The following is a 21,986-nucleotide window of genomic DNA, read 5'->3' as shown; positions in this document are numbered from 1 at the left end:
GGATACCAAAGTATCAAAGTTGAAAATTCAGTCGGTGTTGATTGTTTGTGAGTTTCCTGAGGTATTTCCAGAAAAACTACCTGGTTTACCTCCAGCTAGAGAGGTGGAATTTTCCATAGACCCTGTACTAGAGACGACGCCGATATCTATAGCACCTTATAGAATGGCTCCTATTGAATTGAAAGAATTGAAGGTACAGTTGTAAGAGTTAATTGATAAAGGATTTGCTCGACCTAGCTTTTCACCATGGGGTGCACCGGTATTTTTTGTAAAGAAGAAAGATGGATCATTGAGATTATGCATTGATTATAGACAGCTTAATAAAGTCACAGTTAAGAATAAATATACGTTGCCTCGTATAGATGACTTGTTTGATCAATTAAGAGGTGCCACTGTATTTTCGAAAATTGATTTACAATCTGGTTACTATCAGCTACGAGTAAAATATTTAGATTTGCCGAAGATAGCTTTCAGAACCAGATATGGGCATTATAAGTTTTTGGTGATGCCATTCAGATTAACAAATGCCCTGATGGTATTTATGGATTTAATGAATAGAATTTTTAGACTATACCTGGACAGGTTCGTGGTTGTTTTTATTAATGATATTTTGGTTTACTCTCGGGATGTGAATGAGCATGCTGAACATTTGAGAATTTTTTTGCAAACTCTGCGTGAGAAATAGCTCTATGCTAAATTCAGTAAATGTGAATTCTGGCTATGAGAAGTTAGTTTCCTTGGACATGTTGCATTTGCAGAAGGTATTCAGGTAGACTCGAACAAAATTTCAGCCATCGTAAGCTGGAAGCCACCAAAGAATGTTTCAAAAGTCAGAAGTTTTATGGGACTAGCAGGATATTATTGGAGATTTGTTAAAGGGTTCTCAATGATAGCTTCTCCGATGACTTGATTGTTGCAAAAAGAAGTGAAATTCGAGTGGACTGATAAATACCAGTAGAGTTTTGATAGATTGAAAGCGTTATTGACGAAAGCACCTGTATTAGTCCAATCAGACACCTCTCACGTGATTTCTCTAACAGAAGTTGATATTAGACCGGATATGACCTATGGTGAAGAACCGGTCAAGATTTTGGCTCGGAAAATCAAACAGTTGATGAACAAGAATGTAGCCTTGGTGAAAGTGTTGTGGCATAGGCATAGGGTGGAAGAAGCCACTTGGGAGCCTGAAGAAGTCATGAAGAAACAGTACCCGAATTTAATTTCTGGTAAGACTTTCGGGGACGAAAGTCCCTAAAGGGAGGAAGAATTATAACATCCCAAAATAGGGCCTAGTCGAAATAGTGGTTTCGAGACCATGAACCTGAGGCTAATAAAATTATTTTATTAATAATTTTGGTGTACTAGCATAATTATATAGATGCATGAAAATTTTGATGAATTAATTTTAGCGATTTTGAGTCCAATTGCGAAAAATGACTAAATCGCATAAAGTGCATAAGTCCCAAATTGATGGCTAAAGAGTGTTAAATTGTATGGACTAATTTTGGAGGCTTTTAAAGAGCAATTAACCCCTTAAAAACAAGGGTGGTCGGCCATAGTAGTATAGGAGACAAAAAAAATTTGGGTTAGGTGAATTAAGTGGGCTTATTTGACTTGTATTATATAAAAAAAAAGATGATATCATCCTTCATCTTCTCCATTTTTCCACCGAAATTATCAGCAAGAGAAGGGTTTTTGAAGCTTTAAATTGCAGCAACTCATTACTCACACAAGTAAGTGATTTTCTTGATAATTTTTGTACTTTTGGAATCCCCTTTGCATGAGCTTTCTAATGAAGGGACTATTTTGCAAAAAGGTAAAAGTCCTAGGGAGTTTCCATGAAAGGGTTTATGAGGTTTGCTGAGTTTTAATGGAATAATATGAGTCTTAGTTGTTAAATAAACAACTTTCATGGAAGGTGTTAGCATGAAAACACCTAATTGGACTATTTTGCAAGGTTTGCGAAATTGGTAAAAATGAATGATATAGATGGGTTTGTTAGAGATCATAAGTATAAATATTATTAGGTTAGGCTTGAATGATTGGAAATTTTGATGAAAATCGAACTACAAACCCAAGGGAAAAATCGTAAAGTTAGCAAAATTCGAGGGCAAATTGATCATTTTTGCCCTAGGATGAGGTATGGACTAAAAAGAAATAAAATGTGTATTGATAAAGTTATTTTTGCTGTTATATAGACCCCGAGAGGCCAAATCCGGAAGTTGACCGAAGGAAACGGAAGGTTTCGAAGTGATAAAAGCTCAAATCTGAAACAATCACCAGGTAAGTTCGAATAACTCAAAGTAGACTCTAATATACTTAAAATGTATATTTTTGATTGCATAAATGTAATAATTGCCTATTGCATGATAATTTATGAGATGAAATAAAATAAGCAAAATGCATACAAGAATGTCTCGGTTGAATGAATAGGGTTATTCGATGGAATATCTCGAAAATGAATTAACGGTGAAAGGGATCTGGCCCGGACGGGTGATCTCAAAATGATCTAGCCTCCCGAAGAATATGTGTGCTTTAGGGATTTAGCCTGGACGGGTAATCCGAGATAGGATATGAATTTAGCCTAGACTGGTAATTTAGATTCGAGCCCATTAGAGTATATGTCATTGTAAGGGGATTTAGCCTGGACTGGTAATCCCGACATTTACTCTATGAGTTTGTATTACGGGGAATTTAGCCTGATTTGGCAATTTCGTCATAAGATGCGAGGTTCACGGGAGTGCGTACTCGAAATGATCACTTGTATGAATTGACGGGAAATGAGATATCCATCAGAAAACCAAGAAATTCAATGGGATCAACATAAGATGTAAATTTGGGAATAATGATGTGATGAGCTCATCTAGATATACTATTATCTTGTCATGCTATAAGACTAACTAGTGGTTGAGTGCATGTGATAGGAAATCTATTCTATACTTGTTTGGATGAAGTGTTTATTATGGTTACATGCTAAATAATCGGTAAGTTTACTTTCCCGTTATCCAGACTTACTAAGCATGTTAATGCTTACCCCCTTTTATTTTCCCACTATTTTTCAGTACTCGTGGACTCTTGAGGATTGGAAGATAGTTGGAGCGTTGATCATACTATCGACTAAATCCTGTTCTGGGTATTTGTGAAAACTTCTATTTTGACATAATGGCATGTATAGGGCTAGACTAGGATGTTTGACTTAATGAGAAATTTGTTATGTATTTTGACTAAGTTAAAAGCCCTTCATTTTGTTTCAAGCCTAGAATAATGGCTATTATTCATTTTGATGAATGCATATAATGTTCTTTCTATGGATGAATTGGTGTCCATTGTGATGAAATTTGTATATTGACATGATCTTATGTAGGTTGTGCAAAATGGGTGACAAAATGGCTTGGGAAATAGCCTAGTTTGTCCACATAGGTAAGATACACGGGCGTGTGTCTAGGCCATGTGTGACACACGGATTACGCCCATGGGTTGTGTTATGGTCGTGCGTCCCCTGCACTTAAAACTTTAAAGTCATTTTAGTACATGGGCAGACCATACGGGCGTGTGCCCATGCCGTGTCATAAAGTCAGTATGCATGCTAGTGGTACATGGGCAAGAGACACGGCCGTGTGTCTCGGCCGCGTAAAGGACACGGTTATAGGGCATGGGTGTGTGCTTGGGTCATGTGGTTTTGGCAGAATGCCCAGGTTTTCAGACACGGGTTTGAGACATGGGCGTGTCTCTAGCACACGTCGTGTGTTCTATACCCACACGGGCGTGTGGAGCCTTGATGTATGAAATTTTCTAAGTTTTTCATGAGTTCTCGGTTGTGTTCTGAACCTCCCCGGATGTATGTTTTAGGCCTCGTAAGCCCATAAATGAGACTGATTGCTTGTGAAAAGAGAAGTTTTTAAATTGTTTGAGATTTCACGGCCCAGTTTTATATAGTTGGTTGAGTTTAAGTCAGGTAGCACCACGAACCCTATCCTAGCGTCAGATACGGGCTAGGGGTGTTACACTCAAATTTCTTTTGATTATATGATCTTGAATCTTTCATGCTAAGCTAGAAACAAAAAAATTATTCCAATTAATTTAATTAATTAATTTTATCTTTCATTCCAAACAAAATTCATAATTTTTTTCATCACTCCTTTACCCAAACAAAGAACAAGCAATTAATTAACAAGTATCTTTTCCTTTACATTTAACTTAGAATGGAAGACTCAAGATTATATAATCAACAAAACTTTAAATTTTGTAAACAATTATTAAATATGAGTTATTTGAGTTGATTTCATTAAGGATAATTTGGAAATAGAAAACAAAATTTTAAAATTCAAAGGAAGATTAAATTAATTAATTTTAATATTACAAGAATAAATAGATTGACGTTATCAATGGATAAAAATTTTCAACAATTTATTCATTCATTTTGATGTTTTGAAATTTAAAATTTCAATATCTAAAAAAAATTAGAATTTTGGCAATTAAATAAACAAGTACAATTTCACAATTTTTGTTTATTATTTTAGTTTCTATCGCTTTTTCACTTAAATTCTTAAATTTTTTACCCCAACCAATACTTTAAAAACAAATTTGGATGACCAAAATCAAAGCAACCTAAAAGTTGAGTGGCCAAAATGAGTGTATACAATTAACTGCCATTAGAGATTTAACACTTGAGTGACTAAAATGAAAGCGCTCTAAAAATTGAATGACGAATTTGCAAAAATTTTATTTTAGGTGACTAAAGTGAAAATGTCCTAAAAATTAAGTGACCAACTAAATAGTTTACCCTAAATATTTAAGAATTGTAAAAATATATATATCCTTAGTCACATATTCCACCCTAAAAATAACAAGGTGGAGGCCTAACATCAAAGTTTATTCCAATAATAAAGGTAACTTAAAATTTAAATTTTCAAAATAAGATACATTTAGAGTTTGTTTTTGAAGAAAGATAATTTGATTTAATTGGATTCCACTTAAGCATTATATATACTCCAAATCATAATCTATTTTCCTTAAATAGTGGGTTAAAATAATCAATCACTTTTTCTTCCTTGCAATTTTAACCAAAACTAATATAATCAATCAAAATAAAAACAAAAACTCGTACAATAGAAGGGAAGACAAGCAATCAATGTGTGTATATATATATTTTTTTAAGTTCAAGCAAAACATTGAATCAAGAAAATGAAAAAAAGAAAAAAGAAAAAAAAAGAGAGAGGTAACAAAGAAAAAACATTGTAACACCCCTAACCCGTATCCGACGCCGGAACAGGGTTCGAGGCGTTACCGGACTTAAACATTCACAAACATGCAAAACCGGGTCACAAAATTTCGTCCAAGATTAAAATTTTTCAAACACATGCATATTGTCCCTTATACAGGCCTACGAGGCCCAAAACATATATCGGGGGTGGTTCGAGACTAAACCGAGAACTTTTGGAAATTTTACAATGCTTAGGAAATTCTCCATGTTTAGAGAGTCACATGTCTGTGTGGGTTAAGCCGTGTAGTCACACACGCCCATGTGGCTTGGGACACACCCGTGTCCTCAGCCTTTGTAACTCTCTGTTTATGACGTCAGCAATGAAATAGGGTCACACGACCAAGTCACACGTTCGTGTGCTAAGGTCGTCTCCCCCACACGACTGAGACACACAGTCGTGTCTCTGCCCGTGTGACCAACACTTAGGCTATTTTCCAAGCCTTGGTCAACCATAAACCCTCACACATTTATACAACATCCATAACATATAACATGACATCCATTTAATGATTAGACATCTTCAATTAGGCCACAAGCATAGCATTTGCATGTCATGATACATGTGTTTTACATACTCATTTTATACTAACTTAAACACATTCATTTCACACTTATTCAGCCTTGTCTATTATAATATCACTTATACTTTTATGCCATGGTTACCATCATACCAAAAGATTTCAACTAAATCATCAAACATTCATACTCAAGGCTAACTCATAACTTTATAAAATACCAACATATTTCACATGCGTAGAATAACATGCTTGTCTAAGACATTGCACACCATAGCAAGGCACATACTCGCATCACATGAAATTTTTAAGCTTGTGCATGCACATATAATAGGGTTACAACTCATTAATCAATATAAGCCACATCTCATGGCTATTTATAATTGAATCATTATAAGCCAATACATTTGGCCAAATCATGAAACACATATATTGAAAGACTAAGCCTCTATACATGCCACTCACTTGTGTACGCTTAACTTATACATGTTAACAATCTAAAGGGGATGGTTTGATAGTGTGATGCTGCCTCCGACGATCTCCAACCCCGAGCTAACCTGACATCACTAAAGAAATGAAAAAGGGGGGAGTAAGCTTAAAGCTTAGTAAGTCCATATGAAAATAATAAGCAATTTATCAACATGATTCCATGGTAATATAACCATAATTATACTTTTACTTATATTCTGGTCATGCTATTTTCTCGAGTCATAGTTACTAAATTATTTATATCTGGAGCTACGAAACTTCAAATTAAGATCCATAAATTTTCCCTGAAACCAGACTCATATATCTTCTTACCATAAAATTTCTAGAATTTTTGGTCTAGCCAATAAGTACATTTTATTCTTTAAATTTACACCTGTTCTACTACTTGATAGCTTTGACATTTTTTTACTAAAAATCAATTATATCATTGTACAGGTTTTGATTAATGTTCCTGTCTATTTCTATTGAAAATAAACTCATTAAGGGCTTATTAGTATGAATTTTAACCCATAATTATTTTTTTACAATTTCTAGTAATTTTCCAACGTTGAGACAGGGGAGCCCAAAATCACCCTAACTCTATCTCACAAAAGTTCAAATATCTCATAGTATAAAACTCTTTTGCTTACACTGTTTCCTTTATGTGAAAATAGACTCAATAAGATTTAATCTCATATCTTATTCAGTTTCTAATTCAATTTCAAAATTTTTTTGTGGATTTTCAAAGTCACATAAGTGCTGCTGTCCAACACTGTTATAGTGTAATTTCATAATAACTAACATAAGTTCATTGTCACATTGATCATGGACTCATCATTTTCATTGTCACATTGATCATGGACTCATCATTTTCATTGTCACATTGATCATGGACTCATCATTTCATGGATCCCCTCTTCAATTATACAATGTAAGTTAATATGATATTGCAAAAAATTTCATAGTCATAAGCATAAGGACGATTCACCATTCAACCCTTATCACTTGTTTATCATATATATACACATACATATGCTTCCTCATCACAAGTCATCAGTCACTGAAGTATTACTCATGAATTTAGCATACATACATGTGCTCATCGTAGTATATCATATAACCATACCTCTTAACATGCCCTTCTCTAGACTTTCATCTCATTCATTACATATCAATACCCGTTGAACACTTGGAATACTATTGGATACACGGAACCTTACACATATAGTAACCGATCTAGGTGTAACTACACGGGCTGCTTACAAAAGTTGATAGGTATCCGACCGCTCAAGGATTACCTAGCCACCGATAGAACACTCAAGATCATTGCCCGGAGTTCAGTCACAGGCATCGCATCCACAATGAACTCGGACCACTCAATGAGCTCGGATGCTCGCATCCATAATGAACTCAGACCACTCAACGAGGTCGGATTGCTTAATTACTAGTGACATGTCACTTGTATCCTAAACTATTCCTAAGGTTCAAACGAGATTCTTTCTCACTTGCACATGGCATACTTGCTCGTGATGTCGTATTTAATGGCCATATGTCATTCAGGCTTACACTAGTACAATTGCCCATTCATAGCATCAACCACATATTCATGGGATAATCAAAACACATTCCATAATAAAAATTTAAGCGTTAAACACATGGTACAACATTACATTAATTATGTATACTCACCATAGTAAAAGCTTTCATTTCATTTCACTTTTTTTTTTCATATTCTAATCAATTCATCACAACTAAATTGACATACCAATTTGGATTTCAGCTATAGACAACAACAACATTAACAACTTGCTTATTTCATCATATGAACTTACCTCGGGTTCGAGTACAACTACTTATTTCGAATTAGTCCATAACCTTGTTCAACCTCATTCTAAGCCCGAATCTTGTTTTCCTTGATCTATAATATCGCATTTAGATTAATAATTAGTCACATTATTCATATGGGTCCAAAAATTATATTTTTATAAATTTACATTTTGACCCCTAACTTTCACATATTTGCACTTGGTCCCTAGGCTTGTAAAATAATTTTCATTCAATTTATTTGTTCTTTAAGCCTAGCCGAACCTTTTTTATAACTATTTCAGCCCCTAAATTCCACTCAATCACACGTTTAATACCCATTTTACAACTTTTACATTTTAGTCCTTTTTAGGTGTTTTCATGAAAAATCACCTAGCAAAAGATGTTATCAAGCTTTAATCTTTCATATTCTACCATTAAACATCAAAATACTAACATTTCATGCATGGGTCAAATTTTCAAACATAAACCCTTGCTCAAACTAATGGTAGAAATGAGAAGATAATGTTCCCGAGACTTAAAAATGCATAGAACGTTAAAAACGGGACTTGGGAGTACTTACTATTGAGCATGGAAGCTTGAAAACCCTAACCATGGCTTCCCTCTTGCTACATTCGGCCATGAGGAAGAAGGATGAGCAAATATTTGTTTTGTTTTCCCTTTTTTAATTCATTTAATTACTAAATGACTAAAATACCCTTATTGCCTTTCTTTGAAATTTTACCTAACCATGTCCATTTTTGTCCAAATTTTTATAACTTGGTCAAATTACTCTTTAAGGACCTCTAATTAATAATTCAATTCAATTTCATGCTTGAAGCTTCTAGAACTCAAGTTTTACAATTTATTCAATTTAGTCCTTAAAGCCAAATTAAGCACTTTAGACATAAAATTTCCTCATGAAAGTTTTACACAAACATATAAACATATCATAGGCATTATAATAATCATAAAATAATTATTTCCAATTCAGATTTGTGGTCTCGAAATCACTGTTCCAACTAGGCCCTAATTCGGGATGTTACAAACATGGTCAAATTATGCTATTAGACCATTTTTTTTTACATAATTTGTGGATTTAGCATTTTTATTTTAATTTTATCAAATTTAGTCTTTGTGTTTTCAAATTTTTGAAAATTTAGTCCTGACCAAACAGTAACAATCAAATTTGTTTGGTTAAATTCTACTATCAGCCCTATTGTATGTGTGAAGTTAGAGATTTAGCCCATATGCTCCAACTATATTATTCTTAGTCATTATATTTTTTAGATTTCAAAATTTTAGTCTTAATGTAAATGACAAAGTTAAATCTATTATTAGCTGGGTTTTTTTGTACGTAATATATAGAAATGGCAAGCTGACATGATATTACACATGCGATAATATGTTTGACGCATCAAATTTTGAAAATAATAGAACTTAATGCATTTAACAGTTATCATTTGGTCGGGACTAAAATTTTAAAATGAATAAATTAAAGTACAAATACTAAACCTACAACTTATTTAAAGTACAGGGTGTAATACCATAATTTGACAAAAAAAATTAATATTAGTGAATTAAAATTTGAAGATGTGTTATTCAAAGAAAAAAAAAATCCCTGTGATTGTATGGGTTACATTTGGGAGGCTAAAGCTTGGAAGATAAATGATGACGACTTTGGCAAAGTTATTGGTTAACCACATCAAATCTTATTTGTTTGAAATAACACATCTTTCATATATTCTTTTTAATGTTTGAGAAGCAATCGGATCCAACACAAATAATATGAATTTATATATTATCATGAATTAGATAATTTTTTTAATCAAAGCATAAAATTAAAAGTTAATATAAATCCAAACAAATGTAATTACAATAAATATATTACTTATGGTTTAAACTTAGCTTTCTCTTCTAAATTTCTTGTTGCCACCACTGCCTCTCCCATTTCCGACCCATCCTTCTTAGAGCTTCTTGGATTTAGATCATGGTATCATAATGTGGGTTAAATTTTTTAAGTAAAAATATAATTTCTATAAAAATTTGTAAGGTTTTAGGTATAAAATATAAAAGCAACTTTTGTAAAAATATTTTTAAATAAGTTGGTATCTAGTTGACATATAACATTAACTCAGTTTTGAGTTTTAAATATACTAAATTATGTCACAACCATAATGTTAGTGAAATAAATTATATAACAAATATATGTATAAAATTTGATAAAAATAAAATAAACTTTTAATTGAAATAGTAACGTTGAGACATTAAAACCATCATGTCTTAAGTTTATGTGTGTTTATTTTGTAAATTTCATATAAAATATAAAAAAAGGTAAAAATATTCTTATAATAATATTTGTTACTTTATAAAAATAATGAGTTTTAGTAATTTTCTAATTAATTTGAGATTCAATTGATGTGTGATAATTAACTTAATCAAATATTTAGATTATGCATGTTTATGCTTTTTGTATGTTTTGGCCTTCATTTTGATTAAAAACAAAGTTGAGTTGTTAGTGTTGATTGTTGAATCGAGGTCATGGCAAGGAGGAGTTAGGCATTTCATTTATTTTCAAAATTGAGTTTAAAATTATATTGAAGTTGGGTGGTTCAGAAATGAAAAAAAAAAAATCTACTATTTGGAGTCGAGGTTGGTGAGAACAAAAAACCAACCAGCCTCACCCACTGCGTTGCCATCTCTATTCATACTTTGATTGGAAGTGATCATCTATGTATAGGAACTAGAATGAAGCAACTCAATTGGAAGTAAAAAAAGATGAAGTTGAAAAGCTAATAGCAACAATTCTATAGATAATGCCAATCACATAAGACATACATATAGATCAAAGGGAATTGCCCCATAAGAATGCCTCCTCCATAGCTCTTATGATTGCCATCATCTCTCCTTGAAACAAGTCGTTTCCAGGTACATTCTGGACATTGCTATTGGTTCGTTTAATCCGCTCGCTAAGCACGAATCTGCACACTGGACATTGTCCGTGACTCTTCACCCATGGGAGGATACAATGCTCGTGGAACATATGCTCGCATGGAGTGACCATCACTTGCTCTCTAGCCTCGAAATCTTCCAAGCAAACTGCACATCTTTTCCCATCTTCATCTATCTCCATTTTCTTCTCATTGCCCTGTTTTTTACCTCTATAGTACGAATTCAATCTCTTTGTCATCTGCTTGGGGATTGGATTATAAATTTCTTTCTTCAGCTTTCTTACAACATCATTTTGCTCGTCTTCGTTCGATCTCAAACTCTCTTGTCGAGTTGGGGTCCTTGGAAGGGGCCCTGAAAATCTCGGGTTAACCGCTCTTGCTGGAAATGTGTCTACCCATGCAATTTCTACCGGAGTAGTAGCAGGTTGATAATCTGAGAAACTACAATAAAATGTTTTTCTAAGCATTTACATTTGATGCACTAATTCTATACACCGTCATAATATAAGATTATTTAATGTAGTGATAATGCATAAATAGTAGTGCATCAAATATAATTTTTTTAAATATAAAGAAATAAAAAATCGAAATGAATGAATTAGATGATGCATGCGGATGCTACCTCTAGCCGTCAAAATTGAACTCTTCTTTTCTCCGCTTACAAAAAATTTAGATTATCCCTTAAACTATAATACTTTTTATAGTCAAATAAGCCAAATAAATCTTTGATCCTTAACTTTTACCCAAAAAAGGCTTTTAACATACAACTCTTGACATAAAATAACATTTAAGGACTAGATTAAACATAAATCAAAAGAAAAAAAAACTTATTTAGGTAGAATAAAAGTATAAAATCTTATTTAACAAAATTAAATTAGTTCAAGGGCTCGTGTAACAATTTAGCCGTTAATAATTCATCGAAATTCAAGTAAATTACCCTGAAATGCCAAAGGGTGATTCTAGGCCTAGCAATCGCCATGGATCATCCCTCGAACCTCTAACAGGGTCCTGAAAGTACACGAATTGATAACCGGTAAGCTCATGCACCAAAGGGGATAATAACTAAAAATTAGTTGCTTCATAAACAAGCAAAAAAAAAAAAAAAAAGCGCAGTTTCCAGAAAATCTTCCTATTCATTTCTTATTTCTGTTCTCTTACCTGTTATTGGTATGTATCGATATGTTTAAAGTATCATTGTAAATTTATTGATATTTTTATATATTATTTTATAACTATTTTGTCTTTCCAAGAAGGTTTAAAATAATACAAGTGTTCTTTTTTATTATTTCATTACATCCTAAAATATATGACATTTTCCTAAATCCTTTTAAGTTTTTTTTTTTTAAACTCTAGTAAGATGGACAAGATAATAATCCATTTTATATATTTATAGTCTAAGCTTTAATTCCATAATGAAATATATATGATATATACAAGAAATTATAACTAAATTACATATATAATTATGTTTTATGCAAATATAAATTTTAAAATTATTTTTAGATTCAAATCTTTTAAATATAACTAGGTTATAATATACATGTAAAAAATTATTTAACAAACATATTTATAAAAAACTGACTTAAATATCACATGAAGCTTAAGTTGAAATCATAAAAGTATTGAAAATTATGGTGTTTGAGTTTAAATCCTATAAAATGTATTTTTCGAGATTTCACATGATTTAAAATGACAAAAGTATTCTCAAGCAATCTTTATTATTTTGTAAAAGAAAAGGTATTTAGTAATTGCTCAATTGAGTTAAGACTAGATCGAAGTGTGACACCAACTCAATATACGAATCAATAAAACAAAAATAAATTAACATTTAGTTAAAATATCCAAATCTTATATGAAACGGTATAGGGGTATTGGGGGTAAAAGTATTATAGAGGACCCTGTATTGGGAGTAAGGTAATGTTTTCTCCCCTTTACTCAAAAAATAAGCAAATGGTCCTATATGTTAGATTAAAGAGTAAATTAGCCCATTCTGTTAAAATTTCATCCATTTCTACTGTTAAAAACTAGCGTGACTAATAGAATAATCAAACAGTTACACATGGTGTCAAGTGATGTGCCATATTTATGATGTACAATAATTAGTTTTTAACAGTAAAAATAGATAGAATTTTTAACAGAATGATTAATTTTAACTATTTTTAAGTAAAGATCATGAAATGCAATCCAACTCTTAATATAAGGATCTCTATTATACTTTTACCGCTTATTGAACAAAAAATATAGCTCAAACATATTAAAATTTTGATTGAAATGAAACTTATACAACTTAATATCAATTTAGACTTAAAAAGATATGTACTAATTGAAATTGATACGATATTGACAACCAAAGAAGCAAGAAAAGTATACATACAGTGGTGGGTTGAAAGGAAAAGGAGTGACGAAAAATGGGTTGGACGGTGTTAGAATCATAGCTGACGGGGTAAGAAGGGTAGCCTCGGTAGGCATTTGCAGGGCGCCATGTCGGCCAAAACGGTGTGTTGTTGTTGTTGTTGTTGTTCATTATGTCTCCGCTTGCTTCCTGATGATGAGCTACCAAAACTATGATCTTGAATTTAATAAATGGGGTATGATTTTATAGCAAATATTAAATAATGAATATGTCCTTGTTGTCATCTCAATGCTTTACTTTACTTTCATTTTCTTAGAATATGATGTAAAGCATGATTCTTCCTCCATTTTATAGATGCTTGCCTCCTACTCACGCTTAAGGTTACTCAAAGTTTCATCACTTATTAAGAAAGGAATCCAATTCTAGTAATCTCACTATACAACCCGTCCAAATGACTAGTTTCACTGTTAAAAACAATAAAAAAATTTATTTAAATTTATTTATAAAAATATATAAATATTAAAATTATTTTTATGTATTTTATTATTTTAAACAGTAAAATAAGATGAACTAAGCCGATTCGGTGGTTAAAAACATAAACTAAAGCTAGGTCCAAAACGAATCCCAACCCATAAACACTTCTAGATAAGGGAGAGATTTAACATGCATAGTTCAAGGACACTATTAAATAGAAGAGAAATCTACTTACACTAATATAAAAGGTTATGAATTTTATATTTTCTTTCAAAGCCTTAGATCAAAATTAAATCTCAGAAAATGGGTTTCAACCTTTTATTATTTTAATATAAAAGTTAAATGCAATTTTTCTATTTCTGATTTTAAAATTTTATACCATTTAATGCACTGTCAATAGAATTAAAAGAATTTCAAAATAAAATATTGCGATGTCTTCCCAGAAAATATTTAAAAAATTAAAAATTAAAATAGATACTTCATTTATTAAATCCTACTTGTAAGTTAAACAACTCCATTGAAAATGGACAAAACAATAAATAAATAAATTATTAGCATTTGTACGCTATCAGTATACTTTTTTCATTCCACATTTACCTTTAAAATTTTTTAATGTGTCTCTTTTTTTAAATATTTATTTTTTAATATTTTACTATATTCTTATTAGGTGTTCAATTGGTTAACCGATCCGAAATAACGTTAACGAATTAACAGACCATTCAAAATTTTTAACCGTTAACCGAACTGAAATTTTTTCAAAAAAATTAACCGAACCGAAATTTTTTCAGTTAATTCGGTCCCAAAAATTATATGTTTTTAATTTTGGTTAAAATAAGTATAAAATTAATCGAATTAACTGAATTAATCGAATTACCCAAATTACCCGAATTACCCAAATTAACCGAATTATTTGTATAAAATTATATGTTTTTATTGTATTTTTAGTTTTAGATTTTTATTTTTATTTATTAAATTATTTGTAATTTTATGATTGGGTTAAGTAATTGGGTTGGGTTGGGTACTTGAGTTAATATATATTAGATTGGGTATTTGGGTTTATGTTGGATTGGGTTTGAGTGAATAGTGGGCTATTTATATATTATAATTTTATTTATTAATTTTTTCGGTTAAATCGAAAAAATTCTGTTAACCGACCGGTTTCGAACCGAATTAACCGTTAACTGAAAACTCAAAAAATTATTAACTGCCCCCGACCGAATTAATTTGGTTAACCGACCGATTAACTGAATTCGGTCGGTTAACCGAATTTTTTCAGTTTTACCCAAATTTTGCACACCCCTAACTTTTATATCACATTTGTCAACTCTCGAATCCTACTTATACAACCCTTCTTTAATTCTCATCAAAACCAATTATGAAAACTCTCATTAAAATAAGTTATATAAAATAAAAATCAGTTACTTGGATATATATTAATCAAAGAATGAAATAAGGAGAGCTTGAAAGATAATGTTATAAAAGAACAAGACATATAAATAAAAGACATTTTTAATTAAAACAATATTTGTTTACAAAATAATAAATTTTAATGGTTGATTTAATTTTGGCATACTTTATAGAAAAAGAGTTATCTATTTAATTTTTATTTCTTTTAACTTTTAACTTTTAACTTTTGAATTTGTATTTCTTTTATTAAATTATCTCAAAATAAATGAAAAAATAACGTTTATTAAATTTTTGATGTGGCATAAACGTGAATTGCCACATAAACAATTAATTATTTTTAAATTTTAAAAATTCAAAAAGTATAACAATTATTTTAAAATTAAAATTATTTAAAAATAAAGTGTTATATATTTTAAAATGTAAGTTTAAATATTAAAAGAAATAAAAAGAATTAAATAAAAGTTAAAATAATTTTTTTATAAAATTGAAGGTAAAAATTTAATTATGCATTTAATTTTTATCAAAGGTTTAAGTAGTTCTCATAAATCGATGTAGCCTGCCTGCACCGTTAGTTGTTGTTCTTCTAGAAATTAAGCTTTTCAAATGAAAAAAAGAAGGTTTCCAAAAATTGTTCTCTTATTTTATTTAATAATTTTTATAATATCCTACTTTAGAGTTTGAATCTAATGTTGTGATCAACCAACACAATTAAGTTGCACAAGATTTTGGAGAATCAAATATGGATGTAACTAATCTCATCTCAACGCCTATTTTTTTTTTTCTGTTATATGTTCTCTTATTGAAAATAACTATTGTATAGAATAGTTGTCATTCGAGAACGACTTTTATTTAAAATAATTAGTGTTCAAAACAATTTTATTTAAAATGTTATTCTCAAAGAACAATTATACTAGAATAACTACTATTTAGAACATTTGTTCTTCAAAAATAACCATTATTTAGAATAGTATTACAAATAATAATTTATAATCAAACAAGATTATGTAAGAAGACATATTCTTCAAGAGATGTCCAAAATGTTTCGCATGATATTTTTCACCAAAGTAGAAGAAATCAAAAAAAAAAAAAACCTTAGAATATAGCTGCATTTTTAGATTATTTTCACTTTTAAAATGTTTCAAAGAGCTTGAGTTGGTAGATCAAATATGAAAGTAGTAAATGCAATATTTTTCTCAAAATGTTAATTCAATTCAATTTACTTACAATAATTTGTACTCAACAACACATTTCATTGTATCAAAATCTATGAAAATTGAAACATGTTATTTTAGGAAACTTGAATTGCAGGAAAAATCTTCAATCTACTCTATACTTAGTTTGACTCCTAGACATTTAATCATTATTAATGGACTACTAACAATATTCAAGATTTCTAAACAACTTTAAGTAAAAAATATATCAATAATTTGTAGTTATTCTTACGTTAGCACTAACCCAACAAATTTTTGAATTAAGTAATTTTGTTATTGAAAAGGGATTAAGATTGGTTTTGCATCAAATAGTTTAGTTAATTCTTCTATAAACTATTTATATGATAATCGTAATTGATAGGTTTTGATTTATGGTTTGAGAGTAGTAAAACATATGCATTATTTTAAGTGAGTTTTGGTGAAATATTGTATACAAGAATTTTAGAGTTGAATAAGAGATGGAAAATTTGTAAGAAATAAATAATTTTATTTATCTACTGGAATTACAATCTAAGATAAGAACATAAAGAGAACAAGAAGAAACAATCTGTACCATTAATAGCTATTGTCCACAAAAATAAGAATAAGAATATTTGAAATAGAAGTTGTGGAAGAACCGTAAGCAGTCTTAGAACTACCATTTTCAGTTCTAGTATTGATAAAAAATGGAAGGAAGACTTTGTCATGATGCTTGGAACAAAGATCATATACTTGGGTGGTGGATGTTTGTTCTCTTGTATTGATTTGTATTCCAAATTGAACTCTCTTCATGTGTAGAACATGAAACACAAACAGATTACTAATTCGTCATTTAAGGGAAGGAAAACCCCCAATTAGATCACAATTCAAATTTACCATAGCACTTTATCATTTTAGTCCAAACGAATGAATTTTTCTACATTGAAAACACACATATAGCACCTCATGAAGTGAACGAATTACCTGCAATGGTGGCAGTATCCCATCCTTGTAATTTGCCACAACAACATTAAGCACCGCCCCACTCATTTTCATAGAAACCTCTCAACAACAAAAAATTGAACAAATCAAAACCACTAATAGTTGTGTACAATATGTTCTCTATTTGTCATTCAAAGGAGATGGAGCCGTGCAATACCACACCCTAAGCATAACACGATTTTTTTTTTTCAAAAATTAAATAAAAAGATTAAAACAAAGCATATAAACGACCTAGTATAACAAATCTTGAAAACCTGAAAATAAATATTTAAAAAAAGATGAACAAGTGTCAGCTAGAGGTTTCAATTTTAGTAGAGTCAAACTTATCTCCTGAACCCTAAAGGAATCAAAAACAAGAACGCCTTTGTATTTTGACACGTGGAGAAGTGCAAGCCGAGGCGGCGTTGCGCGTGCGCGGCTCTATATATTTGTATCCCATAAGCCATAGACCATTCTACAAACGACTTCCCTAACCCAAGGTCAAAGCCCCAATCTCTCTTTCAGATCTGCTTTCCATTTCCCCTTTGCGCTCTCCAGTATCTCTCGTCATTCAGGTACGCTTGCTGTCACATCTTCTTATTAATGTAATTTTCTTCTGTTAGGGTTTATTCGGTGTGATAAATTTTATTTGTGGTTTTATACTGTAATAATTTATTATTTAGTGGTTGTTTAGACTGTTATTCTTTGTTCTTGGTTGTGGATTCAACTTCGCTTGCCTGCTGTTTTGTGGATTCAATTTTTCACTAGCTGAGTTATTTCTAACCACTGGAATTTACTAATTTTTTGGGTTCTGTTTGATAAATTTGTTTGATGATATTGCATAAAACTTATTCAAATCTTTTACTTGTACTGTTTTGTTTTAATTCTTTAATACTAGCATTGGGTTGCCCCAGGATTGTGTTCAGAATAGAGTACTAGAAGGATAAAATGAAACTTCGACTAATCATAAATTTATTCTTTCAAAGTCTATGAGGTTAGGACGCAGAACTTTGTGTTGGGTATTCTTTATTTTTCAACAAGGATTTCCTCCGACATGTTCCGCCAATGGGTAGGCAGGAGCCTGCTCCAAAATGGTGAAATGCTAGTTTAGTCTTTCAAAATATTATAAATTTGTAACTTAATGCGAGTAAATATGCATTATGGCCTCTCTCTAAAAATGGTGAAATATTTAGTTTAGTCCTTCCCTAAATTATGAAGTTGTAAGTTAATAACGTTAAAATTGTATTTTAACACCTCCCAAAGATCTATAATTTAATTCTGCTCTCTCAAGAAAGAGTTTCTGGCTTTGTTCCTACCAGTAAGATAGTTTGAAATGAACATCAAGTAATACGATTTTGTTTAGTTTGAGAGGAATTTCTACTTAGCGGAAACTATTTTGAAGGTGGAATTTTGAATTGTCATCTTGAAAAATTTCTATGCCATTGGCAAAGTAGTAATTTGATAGGAACATCTTTTAGGATACTTTATCGAGCTTGGTTTCTTGGTTTAAAAACAGTAAGTGCCTTAATTACAAGCTTCGCTAGATTGCATAAAAGGATTTTTAAATCCCATTGTTTCTTTGTTCTTATGTTGATGGAAGAACTAACATTGTTTTTTCTCTTCTGTGAGATGCACTTCGGTCATCATCATACCAAAATGCAGGTATTGAGTTGGTTTTCTTTTATAAATGGACTGCAAGAAGTTCATCCAATTGGTTGAGGAGAAGAAGAAGCGAGCTTTGGAGAAGAAAGAAGCCCCTTTAAAATGGGAGCAGAAGCTAGAAGCTGCTGCAAAGGCGAGGGCAGATGCTGAGGCCAAAGAAAGGAGTTCAAAGAAGGCTAAGCACAAAAGGTGTGTCTTTGATACTGACAGTGAGAGTGACAGTACTGACGGGGAAATAAAAAGGAGAAGAAGAATCCATAAAAAGCATAAGAAGAATGCCCACTGTGATTCTGGTGACCATGAGAGGAAAAAGGACAAGAAGTCAAAGAAGAAGTCGAAGAGACATTCCCCAGGTTCCAGTGATGATAGCAGCAATTACTACGGAAGTAGTTCTGAGGAAGAGAGGAGGAAAAAGCGAAGCTGCCGAAGATGGAAGCATCATGATTTTAAATCAGATTCGGAATCTCTTGTTTCCTCAGATGATGATGACAATGAGATAGTCAAAAGAAACCACAGACTCCGTCGGCGTTCAGTGTCTGGTACTTCAGACACAAGTGATGAGAATGATTGTAGAATTCGAAAGAGAAGCCACACAAGACACCACAAACGCCGTCAGCAACCAGGGTCAAGTGGTTCAGAGTCTTCAAGTGATGAAGCTGTTCATGTACCCAGAAGGCAAAGCCATTCAAACCACAATAAGCATCATCAACGATCAAACAGTGTTGTCTCTGGTACACTAGATTCCGATGATGAGAGACCTTATCAAAGGGGCCGGTCATTAGGTAACTCATCAGATGATAATCATGAGTCAAGGAACAATAGAAGTGGTCAGCGTCACCATCATTATCATTATGATCATCATCATCACCATCACCTTCACAGACATCAACCACATTCTGAAGCAAAGAATCATCTATCTGGGAATTCAGTTGAACCTAATGGAAAGCATCGTGAAGATCACCTTTAGTGAAACCTGGAAAAGGGTTCAACTGAAATATTGCTCGTGATCATTAGAATTGATAAGCATAATCCTATTCTAATGTTTGTCGAGCGTTTTCCTGATTGATGAATGTATTACAAGTGCTTATGTGACTACAGTTATTGTTACCTTTTACCGATGCTAAATTTGTGGTAGACTGAATTACTGAAATTTACCTTTTCAAGCCTGACTTTCAAAGTTTGATGTTCGCTTTGATAAATTTCTTTGCAAGTTGTGGTAAATGCCTGCTTTTGTCGCAATTGTGTAAATCGAACTTCGCAAAATCGTTTTTTAAGTGCATTTAAATATATATTTTTTTCAATTTATGTTTTATTTGGTAAAAGTAACTGAGCCAATTGAGTTGAAGTTATATTAATGTGGTAGAATGTTTTTTGATCTAATTAAAAGTGGCTTTATGCTTTGTTTCTTTTAAGCAAAATTGATTTGTTGGATTGATATTAATTCACTCGTTTGATTTGTTGGCTAAATAATAATTTTAGCTCTTTGGATTTGTCGAGAAAATAATTTTTTTATAAAATTTAATTTATAAATTTCAATTTATTTTCATTTTAGTTTGGTTGTCACATTTTAAACATGCTAATTTGAATATTTACCCATTAATTAAATTATTTATTATGCATACAATTATATCAAAATTAAAGTTTTTTTATATATTTGCATTAATCAAAATTTAAGTCTCACATTACATATTAGATCAAAATTATATCAAAAGTGCTTTCGAGGCTAAATGTGCTTTTGGAGCCATAAGTAAATGCTAAACAAACATCTTTTCATAGGAATGAGTGTTCAATCGAATCGAGTGAAAAAATTTCGAGTTAATCGAGTTCACCAGTCTTATATTATTATTCTAACTTAATTTGAAACTTTTTTGAATTTAGTCGAGTAAAATGAAATTCGAGTGGAGTTGTTAGAGTAAAATTAAAAAATTAAAATGTCAAATGAAAATATTGTTACAATATAACTAACTCTATGTTAGAGCACGTAAATTTTGAAATCATATATATTTGAAATTTTTTAAAGCAAAATAAAAAAAAATTGAGATGCTTGAGTATGATGATTTGAATCATTAATTAAGTCCCAAAATTATTATTTTAGAAAAATTAAAATTTTAACTTTTTATATATATATGTTAGAATTTTTAATAATTTTATAATTTTTAGAAATATAAATTTTAAATTTTTAAATTTTTTGAATTTTTTGTAATTTTTTAGAGATAGACCAATTTGCTTATTTTCAAAGTTAATAGGGACCAAAATGGCATTTACACCAATTTGTTATTTAAATTAATCGAGTTATTCGGATTGTGAAATTCAATTCAACTCGAACTTGAAACTCAAATTGAGTTATTCCAGTTGACTCGAATAATTCGAATAACGTTTCGATTAACACAAAATTTAAATTTTTTTCTATTTTTTTTAATTGAATAAAATTTTGCTCACCCTTAAATTTTAAGCTCAAAAACTTTTGAATCCAAAAGCAAAAGTAGTTTCAAAAGCACGTTTTTCTAACTTTTGTTGTTCCAAAATACATTTGGAGTCAAAATAATATCTTTAACTCTTATTTATACTCTAATTTATTAATGTAATTATTTTTCTATTAAAATTTATTTCAAATATATAAAATTATATATTTAAATTTATAAGATTGTATTTCTATATATTCAAATAAATTTTAAAAATAATTAATATTAATTTCTTACACATATTTAAAATTTATATTTTGTATATTAAAATATTAATAACGAATTATCATAAATTACTTTTTATATTTTTATTAAAATATTATAATATTAACAAATTTAAATATTATTTAAATAAATATATTTTTAAAACATTATATCTAAGTGAATATTTTAATTTTTAAAACCACTTTTTAACAATAATATTAATCGCTTAAGTTTTAAATTAATTTTTTAAAACACTTTTCATAATTACTTTTTC

The 21,986-nt window shown here is 30.6% G+C and overlaps 2 protein-coding genes across 4 annotated transcripts; one reads left to right on the top strand and one right to left on the bottom strand.

Moving 5' to 3' along the window:
• Positions 1-10,833: 10,833 nt before the first annotated feature.
• On the bottom strand, positions 10,834-13,604 carry LOC108452316 (uncharacterized). Of its 2 annotated transcripts, XM_017750090.2 has the most exons (3): positions 13,375-13,604; positions 11,938-12,008; positions 10,834-11,441 (listed from the first exon to the last, which is right to left on the bottom strand). In XM_017750090.2, exons 1-3 carry the CDS (start codon positions 13,522-13,524, stop codon positions 10,895-10,897), a joined length of 768 nt encoding a protein of 255 aa, XP_017605579.1. In that variant the 5' UTR covers positions 13,525-13,604; the 3' UTR covers positions 10,834-10,894. The 2 variants fall into 2 exon arrangements, with proteins under 2 accessions (XP_017605579.1, XP_052884607.1); XM_053028647.1 differs by lacking the exon at positions 11,938-12,008 and having other exon boundaries at positions 13,375-13,599.
• Positions 13,605-17,723: 4,119 nt separating this feature from the next.
• LOC108453723 (CAX-interacting protein 4) lies at positions 17,724-20,368 on the top strand. 2 transcript variants are annotated; one of them, XM_017751997.2, is made up of 2 exons: positions 17,724-17,959; positions 19,014-20,368. In XM_017751997.2, exon 2 carries the CDS (start codon positions 19,072-19,074, stop codon positions 20,011-20,013), a length of 942 nt encoding a protein of 313 aa, XP_017607486.1. In that variant the 5' UTR covers positions 17,724-17,959; positions 19,014-19,071; the 3' UTR covers positions 20,014-20,368. The 2 variants fall into 2 exon arrangements, with proteins under 2 accessions (XP_017607486.1, XP_017607487.1); XM_017751998.2 differs by having other exon boundaries at positions 17,828-17,959; positions 19,047-20,368.
• Positions 20,369-21,986: the final 1,618 nt, after the last annotated feature.

Source organism: Gossypium arboreum, chromosome 5 (genome assembly GCF_025698485.1).
Source record: "Gossypium arboreum isolate Shixiya-1 chromosome 5, ASM2569848v2, whole genome shotgun sequence".
Lineage (NCBI taxonomy): Eukaryota > Viridiplantae > Streptophyta > Magnoliopsida > Malvales > Malvaceae > Gossypium > Gossypium arboreum.
This window is presented reverse-complemented; position numbering and strand designations above follow the sequence as displayed.

Bases quoted from the DNA above. Each gene is read 5' to 3' on its own strand.
- LOC108452316 (XM_017750090.2), bottom strand. From the start codon at position 13,524: ATGAACAACAACAACAACAACAACACACCGTTTTGGCCGACATGGCGC. The intron at 12,009-13,374 runs GTATGTATACTT...GTGTACTTTCAG, and splicing joins TTTCCTTTCAACCCACCACT to GACCCTGTTAGAGGTTCGAG. The intron at 11,442-11,937 runs GTAATTTACTTG...ATTTTATTGTAG, and splicing joins TCACCCTTTGGCATTTCAGG to TTTCTCAGATTATCAACCTG.
- LOC108453723 (XM_017751997.2), top strand. From the start codon at position 19,072: ATGGACTGCAAGAAGTTCATCCAATTGGTTGAGGAGAAGAAGAAGCGA.